Raw genomic sequence first — 16,521 nt, 5'->3', positions numbered from 1 at the left:
TCTTCCTCCTCCTCTTCTTCTTCCTCCTCCTCTTCCTCTTCCTCCTCCTCCTCTTCTTCCTCCTCCTCCTCCTCCTCCTCCTCTTCCTCCTCCTCCTCCTCTTCTTCCTCTTATAGGTGCTGGGGTTACAAAAATAAAAAGAGTAGTGTTCCTTCCCTCAAGGCTTCCCTGCTGGAGATGACAAGATGTAATGTGCCCAGATGAGTCCATCCTGGATAATTCAAGAAGGGAGATGGTACTAAAACCTGGGGGGGGGGGGATGTGGAAAGCCTTCAGGTGGGAGAAATGATTCCTGTCTCGGGGTCACCCTTGGGGGACACCGAGCCAGAATCTCTTGCCAGAGCAGCTCAGCCAGACTTGTGCAACGCCTCCTGGTCTTGCTGGGTGGCTGGAATGTGACTGCCTCCGAGAAGGCGGGTAAGAGGCTGCCTCCCTGTGCTGCCAGGGGGAAGCAGGAAAGGCAGATGTTGCTCATGGCCAGAGGCCTGCTTCCTTTCCTAATGACCCAGAGCAGAGGCTCTTTCGACATGGTTTCCTGTACCCATGAGAGAGGGAAGGGGAAGCTTCAGAAAGTTTCCAATGCCTTCTGCTCTGCTGGGAAGAGGAGGCCGAGCGCTCTCTGGGCCGGCGGGGACGAATGGCAAATGAGAGCGAGAGAGGAGAGGCTGAGGGGCTGGGGGTGGCACTCGGGTGAGGAGCGAATGGAAAAGGAGATGAAGCAGTTTCGGTTCCGCTAGATACTGATGGGAAAGTCCCCCGGGCCCAGAAGAAACAACAATAACAGAAAAATGTCATCGGGCGAATCTCGCCTGCTGCCCTTTTCATGATCCCAAAATGAAACTCTGCCTTGAAAGGGCTTAGGGAGTTGTGAACTTCGCTGGGAGCCGTGACGAGAGTGAGAGCAGAGGGCTGTGGAGGGCCGGGGCCGGGGTTCTGGTCTTCTGCGTGTCTGTGGGCACATCACTTCCCGGCTCTGAGCCTCAGTTTCCCTACCTGTAAAATGAGGGGGTTGGCATAGGCAGCCTCTGAGGTCCCTTCCAGACCTAGGATGATCCTGTGACTCTGAGTGACGTCCTGGGCCTCAGTTTCCTCCTCTGTAAAGTGACAGCTCCAAGGTATTTTCCGTCTCTTATCTATAATGATCCTATGATGTAACAAGGACTAAATCTGGTCTAGTTTCCTGGCTGGTGACAAGTCTCCTGGGTGGCACTTGGTTTAGCCCCCTGCGCCTCACTCTGGGCTTTCATGTAAGGCTCAGCCCCCTGTCTCTGCCTTTCTATCTCCATCCTCTGCCTCTGTCTGTCTGTCTCTGTCTCTCTATCTCTTTCTCTGTGTCTCCCTCTCCCCATTCTCTCCCTCCCTCCCTCTCTCTCTCCTTCTCTCCTTCTCTCCCTCTCTCTCTCTCTCCTTCTCTCCCTCTCTCTCTCTACATCCCTCCCTCTCTCTCTTTCCATCCCTCCCTCTGTCTCTGTCTCTGTCTCTCTCCATCTTCGTTCTCTCTCTCCTGCCCCCCTTCTCTTCCCCTCTCCTTCTCCCCCAGGACAAAAGTAGAGAATTTTCCTGGAGACCTTCTTTCCACCCCTTAGTTCTCCATGGGTTTCTGTCTGGTGCCTTGTGAATGAGGGTAGAAGGATGCCAGGGTGAAGGCTTGGGCTTGTTTCTCTCCTTTTGACTCAGCAGGGAGAAACCTTGTACTCAGACAGAGTTTAATGACTGATAATGAGAATCCTTTTTATGAATGTGTCTGACAGCTGCCCTTTGATGGGCAGAGTGGAGACCAGCAGACCCAAGATCACGGGGTCATATCTCTAGAGCTGAACATACCCTTGGCAGCCATCTGGTCCAGACCCTTCATTTGACAGATGGGGAAACTGAGGCCCATGAAGTTTAAAGCAACAGGATCATTACGTAGAGCTGGAAGGGACTGCCTTAACTTTAAAGGGGGAGGAGGAGGAGGAATTCAAGTCTCAGAGTTGACATTGGCTGCTTAGGGTTGAGCAGGACTTGAATCCCCGTCTCCTTGCCTCAGAGTCAAGGCTTTTTGCCACAGTAGAACATTCTCTGGGCCAGTGTCTGCCGCTGCTTCCTTGCAGGACCAGGGGCCTTTTCGGTCTTCACTGGTTTGTTTTCCCACTTAAAATCTCACCACTTTTTCACAGTTCAAAGACTAGAAAACCTTCCCTTTCCATGAGCTTTTTCACTTGCCCCATGCCACCTTCCCCTGCCTGGCTGCCCTCCCTCGGCTCAGCTCTTTCTCACCTGAACCCAATGGCTGCTTCGAGGCAGGATTAAGGCTGACCGAGTCCTGAACCTCAGTCTGCTGTCGGGGAGGAGCAAGGTCATTCTTTCCAGGGTCTGGGCCCGGGCCTCCTCCTTCCCCTGACCTACCATCTGCTTTGTTTCCTAGGGCAGCCCAGGAGCCTGATTTGATACTGAAATAAAACCTAGCTGCATACCTTCGGGGTGCGAGTGCCCCTGCTGATGGCAAGGGGGCTGGGCATTTTCAGAGAGCCTAGAAACTTGAGTTGATGCCATCTCATTGGGATAGAGCAATCCAGACGTGACTGAGAGACCCTGGAGGAGGAGGCAAGAAGCTTGCATTCTGGTTGCATCTCCAAAACCCCGCTTGTTAAGCATTAGCACAGACTCTTCGGCCTCGGTATGCTTACCTGCCAAATGGGGACAGTAAAGTCTTCCCTGCTGTAATGCAAATGTAAATTTTAAAGATCTTCCCTGCCCCTAGGCTAAAGTGCACCAGAAGCCTGGGGAGGGAGGCTTGTTTTTCAGTAGATACTTTTTGATTGGCCAGTGGGTCAATAAGGTTGTTACATTCTCTGAGCCAGGAGAAGGCTATATAAGCCCTGATGTGTAGCTTTGTTTTGGGACTCACTTTGAGAAGTGTTCTGTGATTTGATCTGAATTCTGGGAAGCCGTTGTTGAGAGTCCCCCGGCTTTGAAAAACCCAGAATGTGGAAACCCAGATGTTGACTGGGTATGGATGTGGTGGTTGGACAGTTTGGAAATCTGTCTACTTGATGTTTCTGTCTTGATGATTATGCCTGTATACTTTGAGGTTCGGGGTGCTGACCTTTTCTCCTGAACAAGGTAAACGATATATGTCTGACTGATTAAAGTAAGCTTGTTAACCCATTTTGAGTTGCTTTCCTTTAACAAAGCAGATCCAAGAACCTGTGGTAGCTGCAAACCCTGGGGACACTGGGGTGCTTGCCGCTACACCTGCCCATCCTCACTGGGCTGCTCCAAGGCTCAAATGACATTGTGGCTATGACACCTGCCTTTGTGATCTGGCTTCTGGTCTTCTCACTCCTCTGAAGGCGCTCTGGCCAGTTACCAGAGGTTTCCGAATTCCCCCAAATGTGATGGCCTTTTCTCCATCTTTTCTCCTCCACTTCTCTGCCACAGTGGACACTTTTTGGTGACCCTACTCTCCTGCATGTTGGGCCCGCTGGGTGTCGAGGTAGATAGAGTCCTGGGCCTGGAATCGGGAATTTCTTCTTGTTGAATCCCTGTTCAGTAGCATCTGGCTCTTCATGACCCCAGTTGGCGTTTTCTTGGCAAGGATGCCATTTTCTTCTCCAACTCATTTTACAGATGAGGAAACTGAGGCAAACGGAGTTAAGTGACTTACCCAGGGTCACACAGCTACTGTCTGAGGTCAGATTTGAACTCAGGAAAATTAGTCTTCCTGACTCCAGACCAGGAAGGCCTAAGTTCAAATCTGGCCTCAGATACTTCCTACTTGAGTGTCTCTGGGCAAGTCCCCTAACTTCTGTTTGTCTCAATCTTCTCCACTGAAAAATGGGGACACTAAAGCATCTACCCTTCAGGGTTGTGGTGAAGACCCATGAAGTGGGCTCTATTCTCTCCCCCCTCCCTTCTGGGTCTCAGATGTTTTCTCTTTCTGGATCATCACCCATGTCTTGTCCCTGACTGAGTACATCCCAGGCTCTGCCCTGGGCCCTCTTCTCTCTCCAGATCTGTGTCTTTAACCATTTATCATCTCTCTGCAGGCGACTCCAGATCTACCCTTCTGCACCCAGGCTTTTTCCTGAACTGTCTCTTGGACATGTCCAAGTGGATGTGCCAGAGGCATCTCGAACGTAAGAGATCCGAAACAGAGATTTCCGAGTGGATGGGCCCACCTCTGGTTACTCTATGAGTGGCCATCATATTATACACTGGCTACTTCTTGGGTTCCGCCTTTGGGGGAAAGCCTAGACATAGATTAAGGCCCCATGGTGGGAGTTTAACAAGCCAGGGAGTGTGAGAGCAGGCCCTTTCGGAACCATGAATGAGCTCACATAGCTGACCTGTAGTCCCATTAAACTTTGACTCACAGGTGGAAGGCTGGAGTAATTAGCTTATCTTTTCTGTTTCATTTTTAAACTTTGAGGGAGGAGACCAGGTATTTTAAATTGTTTATGACTCTCTACAGGCCCTATACAGGGAAGCATCTCTGGTGTTTATGGCAGCCAGTCCTGGTGCACCCAGCCCCCTTGCCGCTGACTTCTGTGGGCCAAAAGCCCCTTTTCCGACTCCTGCAGAGGCTCCTCTGGGACAGAAACCTGCTTTGCAATCACACCCAGAAAAGACGGTTAGAGAAGAATGAACAAGAATTTGGACCTATGGGAACAGACATTTCAACAGATAATTAGAGAGAAGAAACCTCAACACAGATGGACCCTGGAGATGGACAGTAACCTCGAGGTCAAGAGCTTACCTCCAGGGTGGAGACAATACCAGCATAAAGGCCTTGCGAGGTTAGTGGAGAGTCCTGGGCAGGGAACTCCTGGGGCCCCCGTGGGCTCTGCCTGTGGGTTCTTTGTCTAGGACAGAATGGGGGAGTGTTGGGGAAGAGTGGATGGGGAGTCATCAGGAAGACAGCAAACTCCATGGAGCTGTGATTCCTAGACAGTGGTCAGACCCTCAGGGAGGGCAGATACAACCACAGGACCTGAAAATCCAAGAAACTTTTTGAGTCATTTTATCAGTGAGGAAACCAAGGCCCAGAGAGGTGAGCTTGCTGAAGGTCACACATCAAGTAAGAATCAGGCCTCAAATTCCTATTTTGTAATTTGTATACTTTCCACCTAATGTGAGGCAGGACATTACTGGAACTGGATGTGGGGTGAGCTAGCCCCCACATTCCCACAAAACCAGTCCAGACTGCTGTAAGTAAGGAACTGGAGTGCAAGGTTGTGGAAGGAGGCAGATGGGTTTAATCTTGCCCCCAAGGAGATTGATTTGGGGCCAAATTTGGGCCTTTCGGGCAAAAGGAGAAGTTTTTGAGAGTTTGGCAGGGAGCTCCTGAGACCCCGGGCTCTTTTTGATCAGTCTCCAAATCCTTCTTCACTGCAGTTTTTCTCACTTATCTGTTTTGATCCTCTCTGCCTTGAGAATTCTTCCACCTTCCTGAGCATATAAGACTATGGCTTCAGGGCAAGGATTGGTTGCTCAGGGTCTCTGGCTCTGAGTGACCCTTTCACTGAACCTGAAAGGGTCCAGAGAGCCACAACACTGTATCCACCTAAGAGCAGAGGTTTGGGCTGGGTGGCCTCTGGAGGGCTTTCCAGGTCACACTGCCAGGCTCTCCACCTGGTCCAAAGGAGCCTAAAGGCCTCACCTGGTCGGGATAAGGTTTTCCTATAAGGGCGGCTGACACAGAAAGCAGAACCCAGATGGATGAATGTCCCCTCTTAGCCACTGCGGAGCTTGGGACGTTTGTGGGTCAAGTGGCCAAGACCAGTGCTGCTCTGTGCACTGGTGAAAGTGGCTCCAGGGTGGTAACCTTTCAGTGCAGCTGATGGGAAGGCTTGGGTTCTAGCTGTGAATTCTAAGGCTAACTTTACTTGATACTGTTTCTGTGTTCAAGCCCTGCTTTTGACTCATCCTGGCTCTGTGGCAATGTTCTATCACCCCCCAGGCAACTATTTCAAAGTTGCAGAGGTGCTGACCTGCATGGTGGAGGGAGTTTCTTCTTCTGGGAGTCCCCTATAGTGAGTAATGCTGATTTGAAGGGAAGCGACCATTCCAGGGAGTGGGTAGTCATGCTAACTAGGACTTGGCCATAAGAATGATTTCTTGGGTTCAATTCCCATTCCTAATTTTTATTGATGATATTTTGTTTTTAGGTGACCTTCATTGTGTGTCTCTTTCCTCTTCGCCCCTTAGACAGATATCTCTTAGAACTGTGGTGGGTGAAAGTGAAATAGCTGAAGGAACAAAGGTTCAAGCATCTGGGCACATCAATTTATTAAGCAAAATGTGCCAATTGTCCAACACATGGGACCAGGCCCCCTCAGCTTTGGCACTGGTCCTCAAATACGGGGAAGACAGATTTTTATTCATTATTCATCTGATTTCTAATGGAAGGAAAGGTTAGTGACTTTCCAAGTTGGGATGGGGAGAGTGAACAGGTACAATTCACTGAAATCAGAAGAGGAGGCATCCTCCTCTCCCTGAGTGTCTATATTCAATTGAAGGAATATGGACATGAAAACTGACCACCATGGGGGCAGTTTTCAGGTAAGACATATGATTTGCTTAAGATATCTAAATGTGAGAAAACTTCCTGCACCAATCTTTGGATCTGATTGGGTTTTTGGTCAACATAACCGAGGTCCTTAGGTAGGGGTCTCAAAGCAGCAGGGAAAGGTGATCCAGCTTCCCATCCATCTTGGGCTAGGTTCAAACAATGCAATGAAGTTTTATCGCAATCCCCACCATTGAATAAAGTTTTTCCCCAAGACATAGATCAGACTAGACCCGAGTAGGAAGGAATTGAATTAGCTCCAGAACTGAGGCACAAGACGAAGTCAGTGGGGTTTATTTAATTCCCACCACCACTCTCTGATTTAATTCCCTCAGTTCTCCCCTTTGATTCATGGGGGAGGGAGGCAGTTACCTCTAGGTTTTTCATATATTCATAGTCAGAATTACATAAGATCAAACTACTTAGAAGACTCACAATGGGCTAATTTTGAGAAGAGAGATTCTCATGTTCCCAGGATGGTAAAAAAACCCAACCCAGTAAACATAACCCATGAAACAAAAGGCCAAAGCAATAATACAATGCTGATCACTGATACTAAATAACATCAAGCCTCCTTATATCCTGGTAACTCATTTCCAATATTCACTTAATCATTTCATCTTGTCTTGAGTCCAGGATGGAGTCATCTGATTCTTGGAAATTTCTTCTCTTGGATGTTTTGGAAGAGGCCTCAATCTCAGGGCAGCTCTGAAGGGGGCTCTGCTTCTCTGGTTCCAAATCACTTGTGGTGGTTCCTAGATAATTCTAAAATCTGCCAGCCACAAGACTTAAAACAGTTGAGTTCAATCTCTTAAATTTGGTTTTCTAATAATTGGTTCATGTGATGAAAACCACTTCAAGCCTTATGGAACTAATCCTATTAATAACAGAATAAGAGGAACATCAAATTAGGACCCATGATTCATCTGAGACTTTAGATAATTTCAGTTTTTAGTATACAAACTTGTTGTTTTTATATTTACCTAAACCCTGAACCTGATATAAGAATCCTAAAAAAATTCGTGAGGGTCTGGCTTGTAAAATTAACCCTTCTCTCTTTTAAAATGATCAGACAGGGGCGGCCAGGTGGCTCAGCGAGTAAGAGCACCGGCTCCAGTGTCGGGATGACCTGGGGATCAAATCCAGGCTTAGACACTCAGCACCACACCCAGAAATAACTGGCTGTGTAACCTTGAGCAAGTTACTTAACCCCGATTGCTTTAAAAAAAATGATCAGACAACAACTTTAAAATGGGACAACAATTTCACTTTCTTTACAATTATCAATGCAGTCTTGTATGTAAAATCCTAAATTTAGTTCTGAGAACTTAACATACTCATACTGAGTTTTTATGTTACATTTGGAAGCCAATCATAGAAAACTGTCTAATGCTGTTGCTTTCTCAAAATTTCCTATTCCATCTGATTAGGGAACTTTGATGTCTTTGTCTTATTATTTCTTCTAGTGGACGCTGTCCCTTATGAGGATATCATCCCTGTATTATACTTTGACCACAAATATAGATTAAAATAGTAAGATTTTTTCATACTTGCGTCCTATTCTAGAAACTCAGAGATGCTCCAGTATCAATCTATTAATTAATGGATCTAGTGTTATACTTAGAAACTTCTACTGCTCACCTTCCCTGATGACAGAAATTTGCTATGAAAGGGAAAGGAGGGACCTAGCTATAATAAGAAGAATAAGAAAAGACAGGACCAAAAAGAGGCGCAGCCCAGTGAATTTAACTGTCGCGTCCAAGGCTGATCCAGCTTGGTCAGTGTCCTGCTCCATGGAGGCCACTGCCTCTGCCAAGGAAGGAGGAAGGTACATTTGAATGTTCCAGCTGAGCTTGCTCTTTATAATTACATATCGTTCAGAGAGATTGATATCCCGAGATCACTGTGTCTAGACCTGAACTTAGTACTCCAGATAAGGCCTGAGGAGGGCAGAGTGCAGTGGGATTATCGGTCCTGCTTATGCCCCTTAGCACAGCCCAAGATTGTGTGAGCTTTTTTGTTCACCATATCTCACTGCTGACTATCAGGCTTGCAGTCCACTAAGACCCCCAGATCCTTTGCAGAACAACTGTTGGCTATCCAAGCCTAATGGATTCAGCCTGGTGCTATCACCTGTCAAGAGTTTTTGGATCCTCTCTCTGTCTCTCTCCCTCTCTCTCTGTGTCTCTCTTTCTCTATTTCTCTGTCTCCCTGTCTGTCTCTGTCTGTCTCTGTCTCTTGGTCTCTCTGTCTCTCTCTCTGTCTTTCTGTCTCTGTCTCTTTGTCTCTCTGCCTCTCTGTCTGTATCTGTCGCTTTCTCTGTCTCCATCTCTGTCCCTCTCTCTGTCTCTGTCTCTCTGTCTGTCTCTCTCTCATAGGCCATGTTAGTCATCCCTCCAAGCTTTGGGCCATTGGCAAATTTGGTGAGTCTACCTGCTAAGGCTTTACCCAATACTGGAGGATGATGGATTTGGAGCTGGCAGGGGTATTATAAGTCATCTGGCCCAACCTCCTTATTTATTGGTGAGGAGACGGGGTCCCAGGAAGGGAAAGCGTGACTTTCCCAAGATCACACTTGTGAGTAAATAGCAGAGTCAGGCTCACTCATGGGCTGTGTTGATCTGGGGAGACCCAGAGAGGAGGGCACGTCTGCACAAATTGTCCTCTTGTAAAGCACTGGGAATCTTTCTATACCACGTAGTAGTTTACATCTGAGCACACGGGTTCCTTTAGTCTTTCTTCCCCACAACCCTGTGGGGGCCTATCACAGGTCTTGTTATCTTTGTATCGAAATTTAAGTGAGGGGGCGGCTAGATGGTGCAGTGAATAGAGTACCGGCTCTGAAGTCAGGAGGACTTGAGTTCAAATCTGGCCTCAGACACTTAACACAAAAACTGGCCATGTGAGCTTGGGCAAGTCACTTAACCCTGATTGCCCTCCAAAAAGAAAAAAAAGAAAGAAAGAAAGAAAGAAAGAAAGAAAGAAGGAAAGAAATTTAAGTGGCTACTGAGTCTTGTAAATTCACCCTCTCCCACCTTCTCGTGTTTACTTCCTTCTTGCCACGCAGATAGCCCAAGGCTGTGCCCTTGTCCCCTCTCCCCTGAGCGACATAGCATCACCCTCCTCATTGCTCTCATGTCTCTTCTCTCTTCCATCTCACCCCCACAAAGCTTCCCAAGTCATGTCCCTGAAGCTCTTACCCCAGGATGTGGGTGCCACAATTATTCCCATTTTACTCCCGAGTAAACTGAGGCAGGTAAGTCCATATCTGAGTCCAGCTGCAAGTCCAGGTCTGTCTGACTCCCGGGGCTCTGTGCACTGAGCCGCAGCCTAGACTGAATCCACACCGCGGGTTTAGCTAGTTCTGGAGCCTTGTGCTTCAAGCTGAGGGGCAGCGTGGTGACATGGACAGTGTGCCACTTCTTTTCTCCAACTCCCGGATCCCATCGATGTCCTCTGTAGAACGAAGGAGGAGAGTTAGACGTTGCTGATGGGCCCTTTGAGCCCCGCTGGGCTCTGGGACCGCTCTGGACAGACTGGATGACTCTGCTCTCTCCTGCCTCAGGTTTCAGTGCTCCTTGTGTGGACGCAGCTGGGTCTCGGCCCAGGTGGTGATCCTTTTCCAGATGGGCCTGCAGAAATCCTACGGCCACGTAAAGATGAGGGTCTTTGCTCAGCGTTGCCAAAAGTGCAGCACGGCCCTGTTTGAGGAGCCCGAGTTCAGCCAGGAAGGCATCGAGAGGGTCCTGGGATGTCTGGTGGTGCGGATTCTGCTGAGGTGCTACGGGGAAAGTGTGCACCTAGGGGCCACCCGAGAGGACCCATTGAGGGAGGGCCTTCTCTCTGGGCCTCATGACGCTGAGAATTGCGAGGCGTGTTTGCTGGGCATCTTTTGCTCGAGCCAGTCAGACAACAAGGTCTCAAATGCATATCCTGCCCTTACCAGAAACATCGATAACTCCACCCAAGACCAGCAACCTGCGTTTAAAAAGAGGAAGCTTCTCCTGCTATTTTCCTTTTGTGTTGTAATGATATTTGTGGTCCTGATGGTGAGTCTTCACATCACTGGGCTCCTTTAGAAAGAGCCTTATCTGGTGGTATGGGATGGAAAATATTTAACAACCAGTGGTTCTCCAAAATACATATACATATGTACACATTCACATATGTACACATACACACATAACCGGACATGCTATTAAGTTTAATTTGTATGATTAAATTTCTCCACCATTTTCTTAAGTCTTGGCAATTAGCCAAACAATAAATCAAGCCTTGACTTTTTATCTGCCTTTTTTTTTCTTAGAATTTAATAATGGAGGGAGCCTGTTTGATCCGGCTCCAGCAGGCTCCTGTCTTGACAAAGATGAGGTGGCTGGAGTCTTTCCCCAGGATGCTGACATTTAGAGGTCTTTGACCAGACTTGGGCTCCTTCTGAAATCAGAAACAAGAAAGCTTAGTAAGAATAATGAGCTGAGCTGAGACAGAAAGCCACCAGAAGGCCTTTTGTCTTCTGGGTCCGAGCACACTTCCTATGAACTTCTCCTTTGCCCAGCTAGCCTTGTTCCTCAATTTGACTGAATTGCACCATGTACCCAAATTGCTCATTGCCCTTAGGAGAGTTGCTCTGAGAAGGCTTGGGAAGAGAATGGCTGGGGTGGAAATGTGAAGGCAGCCCCTGGGAAGATCCTGGTGGCTATGTGGGTTACTCCCCCAAGGAATGAGAATAATTTTCATCTTCACATTCACAGGGGCTGTATGGACCCTGCCTTGTTCAGGGACCATTGATAATGCCAGGAAACCAACCTATCAAATGACTGTCTCCAGCTTTGCTCTTTCTTTGGATGGGTCCCTGGGGATGGGTTGTGGAGGCTAGTCCAGGGGTCAGGAGATGGGAAGGATTACTTGCTTTGGGAGCCTTTCTTTCTTTACTATTAGATAAGACTTTAACAGTCAACAGAAAAGAACTTTGTTTGATCAAGACCAACTATTGGGGAAATGCCCAGCTCTTCATGATTTTCAGAAAGCCAGTGACATCTCCCCTCCATCACTACTCTTTTGTGGGTGGCGTCTGTTCGTCTTCTTAGTCCGGGGGATATGATCAGTGTGCACTGATCCAAATAGAATCTTGGCAGAAGCCTCACCCTGGGGAGTCTGTGCCCTCCTCCATGTTCTGCTGTATTTCAATGAGTGCTAAACAGTGAGCTCGGCACAGTGGAGCCAACCACGAATATGAACCAGAATGGTCTTCTCTTGTGACCAAAGACTTGGCAGGAATAATAAGGAATGGACAGAATGACTGCTGTGGGGGCTGTATCTGTGGCACCCCCATACCTCGGCTGCCCACCAGCCTAGGGGATGCCCCAGATGTAGACAGTGCAGACACAGCATAGATGCTCAGCCTCTGCTGTTCTCTGGGAGCTGCCAACATCCAAAATGGGCAAAGCTTTCCCACTACTGGTCTGTGGGGCTCATTGGCTTTTCATCTCACCGCCTTCTGGAAGGTCACAATTGAGTTATTCGGGGACCTGCTGAATGAAGGTATAATCTTGGGCTTTCCCTTGAGGACAGCTACTGGCCATCTGGATCCAGGCTGGATTTACTGTCCACCCCCTCTTCAGAAGTCTGTCTCTCTGCTTTAGCTACTCTGGAAACCTCTTCTGACTTGATGCTTGCTCTGTAGCCTTAACATAGGAAAGTGAGTGCAGGGCCAGAGAGGGCTGTCTCCATCCTTACAGTCATCCTGAATGCTCTTCTCTGGGCCTCAATTTGCTTCTTAAAGGGTGCACCCACAGCAGGCCCAGCTCTGTGGCTCTTTTTGTCTGGCCCTGGCTTTATGGGCAAGGCCATCTCAAGAGTTTGGGCACAGATATAACCCTTGATACGTCATCTGTTATTGAGAAAGCGGCATTGCATAGGGGGAAAGGTGTTGGAATTAGACACCTGGATTAGAATCTTGACTCTTTCACTTCCTGACTGGATGATCCTGGGCAAGTCACACTTCCCCTCTCTGGAACTCAGTTTCCCCAGCTGTAAAATGAGGGGGTTCACGTGTGATCTCTATGGTCCCTCCCAGTGCTAAGTTAATGGTCCTATCATTAATCTGCTGATGGCTTAGAGGCAGCCACAATGGGAAAGTCAATGTATACATGTCCATGGTTATGATACAGTCTATGGTCAGAATGGGCTTTTCTTCTGGAAGCCAATTGGTCCCTTCGCCTCATTAACATCATTAATGGAGCTAATTCGCTTTATTAAATATGCAAATATTGGCTAAGAAAGCTTGGATTGAAAGGTGAGTCCCTTCCAAGGGAGCTGGTCCCCAAGTCAGTGAGAAGTGCTAAGGAAAGAAGGGAGAGTAAGGAGAAAGAAGGGGCATTGCCGTGTGGATGGAAAAACCTGAAAGCCATCCAGGCTCAAGTGAATCACGACCTATTTATTTTTTTTTTCTGAGACATAATAACCACAGAGACATTTGACCTTTTCTTCTGCCCCATCTTGTCTCAGCAGGGCTTCCTGCCACTTCATCTTTCAGCATCTTCATTATCCCCCTGGAAACCAAGCCAGCTGTGGGATGAACAGCGGCTGATTTGTGGATGAAAGCTTCCTAGATTTAGGGGGCTGGAGCTGAAAGGATCCTGGCCAAGTCCTGTGCTTAAACCTTGGGCTGATAGAAACCATCACCTCGTGTGTGTGTGTGTGTGTGTGTGTGTGTGTATGCACGTTCCTGGGTGGGAATGAATCACCCAAAGAACAGTAATCTATTGTGACCTCCTTTGTGCCAGCCACTCCACTAGCTAGTTGAGATATGAAGAAAAAAACGAGATAGTGTCTGCTCTCAAAAGAACTTGGATTCTACTAGACTCGAATGCTGGGAATTTTCCAGATTGTCTGAATTCTATTTGTACCAGCCTGTGATACGGGAGCATTCACTTTATTTTTAATTTGAAAAGTTTTGTAGATTAAAAAATAAAGCCATTTTCTTCATTTCCAAATTCTGCCTCGTTAGACTTACTAGCTCTGTGACTCTGGGCAAGGCACTTTAACCTATCTGTGCCTCAGTTTCCTCATCTGAAAATGAGGAAAATAATACCTACCTCATAGGGTTGTTGTGAGGAGTGAATAAAACAGTATATATATATATGTATATATATATATGCAAAACACCTCAAAAACCTTAAAATACTATGTAAATGCTAACTGTTATTAGAATTGTAATGATTTCTCTTCCTTTCCCCATGAAATCATCCCTTTTAACAAAGGAAGAGGGGGAAAATGGCAGCTCATCAAAACTAACTGTAATGCCATGCACAAGCAGCTTTCCAGAAGAATGCTACTGTGAACAGCTTTTTAAAGGTTCTGATTGCTCAGTATAGTGACCACTCTATTCCATGACAAAAACAAAACATCCACAGAAAATCAAGGTACAACATTCACAATATTACAACTTATCACAGAAAATCACAACATAATGTTCACAGCATAGTCTCAAAGTAAAATAGTCACTCTTAAGTTAACTTAATCAGTCACTTATCAGTAGTCTCAAAGTATACAGTCAAAGTCTTCCACTCTTGGGGCAAAGTCTTGATTAACTCAATCAGTCACTTATCAGTAACAATATCTCAAAGTACTCAAAGTACAATCAGTCACTTATTCAGCAAAGTCTTACTAAGTATCTTACACAAAACCCTCCACCCCTTAGGTCTCTAGTAAACTATAATTCCATAATTACTCAGTACCCAAGGAGAAATCTTTTCTTCATCTTGACTTGGGGCCTGTTCTCAGATTCCCTGGATCCCCTTCCATAGTCCCAGATTCTACTGGATTCACCAGACTGTCACCTGGGTTCAATGGCAGACGGCTCTCAGTTCCTTGACCAGCTCTCTGGGCAGGTCCTACTCCACACTGAAGTTCACAGGGTCTGGTCCATCTCAGATCCTTCACCAGTTCCACTCCAGGGAATTCAAGGCTCAACCAAGCTGCAAACAAAGTCTCAGCATCCCAGTCATGCTTCAGTCCCCTGGGCTCCTGGCTCCTGGTTCCTGGGCTCCTGGCTCCAGATCCTGGCTCTGGCCTCCTGGCTCCTGGCACCCTGACTCTGGACTCTGGGCTCCTGTTACATCAGTAACAGGAGACAGGAGTTTACACCTGTTTCCCCAACAGAGGCTTCATCAGTTACTAAGTGTTAAGTACCTGCTACCTTTGCCAACACAAAGGGATCTTCAAATTCAAAATTACATTACCATTACACTAACCAGCACACTGAGTTTGACAGTGTATACCATTCTCTACCCCCATAGTCCTCCACTTATGCAAAAAAAGGGACAATCATTAATTTTAAATTTACTTAAGAATGAAAATGAGGACCAAAAGAATGGTGAACACAGTCTACAGCAGCCAGGAGATTAAGATCTGCTCTCCAAGAAAACAGTGGGGGTGGGCTCTGGTGGAGGAAGTGGGGAACATCATTTCCACAAAGACCTTTGGTGCAGTGTAGGAGAGCTGATTGTCTTTCCCGGGGGAAATATGATGAATGAATGAAGCCTGCCTTAGCTTATGTCCAGTTCAATACCCTGCCCTCCCTTTCTCTCCCTGTCCCTTCTTCCTTCTCTCTGTTTCTGTCTCTCTTCCTTCTTTCACTCTTTTTGTCTCTCTCCCTCCCTCTTCTCTGTTTCTCTCTCACCCCTGTCTCCGTCTCTCTGTGTTTCTCTGGTAAGGTCAATTCTCCAGGCCCAGACATATTCCATTCCAGAATACTGAGGAAACTGATTATTGTGACTGCTGTACCACTGCTCTCTGAAAGATATTGGAAAAGCAGAGGGGTGCTATAGGATTGCAGAAGGGCAAACGTCGTATTTTGTGCCCCTCTCCAAAACAAAATGTTTTTTTTTTTTGGTGGGGGAGATGGGGAAAAAAGTTGACTCTGTAAACTATAGGCTAGTGAGCTTGATGTCAATTCTAGAACGTGCACAGAGGATTAGATGATTAAAGGGATGACTGGTGAACGTTTAGAAAGGGAAGCTGTGATCACAGCGTGCATATGCACTCCCTTTTCACCAAGTAGAGGTCGTTCCAGACTAACCTTAGCTTTCCTAGGCTGGCCAGATTGTCAGCGCTTAGCACAGCATTTCACAAAATCTCACATGCTGCTCCCGAGGACAAGGTGGAGGCATGTGGGCTAGGTGACTGAAGCTGCATAGACTCAGGACTGGCCCACATCCACGGGTCATGAGTGGAGCGCTCCGCGGCTCTGGGCTCCTGAGGATCCACATTTTTATCAATGATTTGGGTGTTGCCAGAGACGGGGCGATGAGTGGTTGGCACAAAGGGGGCAACACTGGGTGAGAGTGGCATCTCACAGGTGAGAGGCTGCGAGAGACGGGCAGAGTTCGAGGGGCTCGTCTGGGCCACCAAGGACTCAGGGAGGTTGAATGGCATCGGCTGTCTGCTCCGGACCTCAACGCGACCACAAGCCGAGGGGATGGAGTCTTATTTAGAAAATGACTTGACCAGAACAGGGGGCAGCGGTTTGTGTGAGAAGGGCCCAGGGGTCCCAGTGGTCAGCAGGCCTGAGGAACAGGGCAGCGGCCGGAGAGAAGGGGGTCTTTGAGGCTTGTGAGCAGGGGGCAGAGGGGGTCGTGCCCCCTCTGTCCTGGCCATCTGTGTCTGGAGAGGCTCCCCAAAGGGCTGCTCAGGGTCCTGGGGCACCCTCCTAAGGACCCCCTTCCAGGGGACTCCCGGGGGTCCGGGCAGTGGGCATCCTGCCCTGCCTTCTGTCTCTGCAGGGACCCCGGGGCAGCACCTGGAGCTGACCCTGCTCCAGCCCCTCCCGTGCAGGGCGGAGTCGCCCCCAGGGGGCGGCAGGGGGCGCCAGAGAGCAGCGGCCCGGGCCTGGAGGAAGCCCTGCTGGTCACCCCGAGAGGCGGCCGGCGCTGCTGGAGGTGGGGCCGGCCTGGCGGGGGCCCAGG

At 48.2% G+C, this 16,521-nt stretch overlaps 1 protein-coding gene across 1 annotated transcript; it reads left to right on the top strand.

Moving 5' to 3' along the window:
• The first annotated feature begins 485 nt into the window (after positions 1–485).
• Positions 486–10,799, top strand: LOC138176320 (receptor-transporting protein 3-like). The gene is made up of 5 exons (XM_069107124.1): positions 486–1,115; positions 2,408–2,659; positions 4,032–4,121; positions 4,457–4,781; positions 10,119–10,799. Exons 4-5 carry the CDS (start codon positions 4,627–4,629, stop codon positions 10,630–10,632), a joined length of 669 nt encoding a protein of 222 aa, XP_068963225.1. The 5' UTR covers positions 486–1,115; positions 2,408–2,659; positions 4,032–4,121; positions 4,457–4,626; the 3' UTR covers positions 10,633–10,799.
• The last annotated feature ends 5,722 nt before the right edge of the window (positions 10,800–16,521 follow it).

This window comes from Petaurus breviceps, unplaced genomic scaffold (assembly GCF_028583685.1).
Source record: "Petaurus breviceps papuanus isolate PSGF00001 unplaced genomic scaffold, PetGlider_PUasm1.0 85674, whole genome shotgun sequence".
NCBI lineage: Eukaryota > Metazoa > Chordata > Mammalia > Diprotodontia > Petauridae > Petaurus > Petaurus breviceps.
Note: the sequence above shows the minus strand (reverse complement) of the source record. Positions and strands in the feature narration are given on the sequence as shown.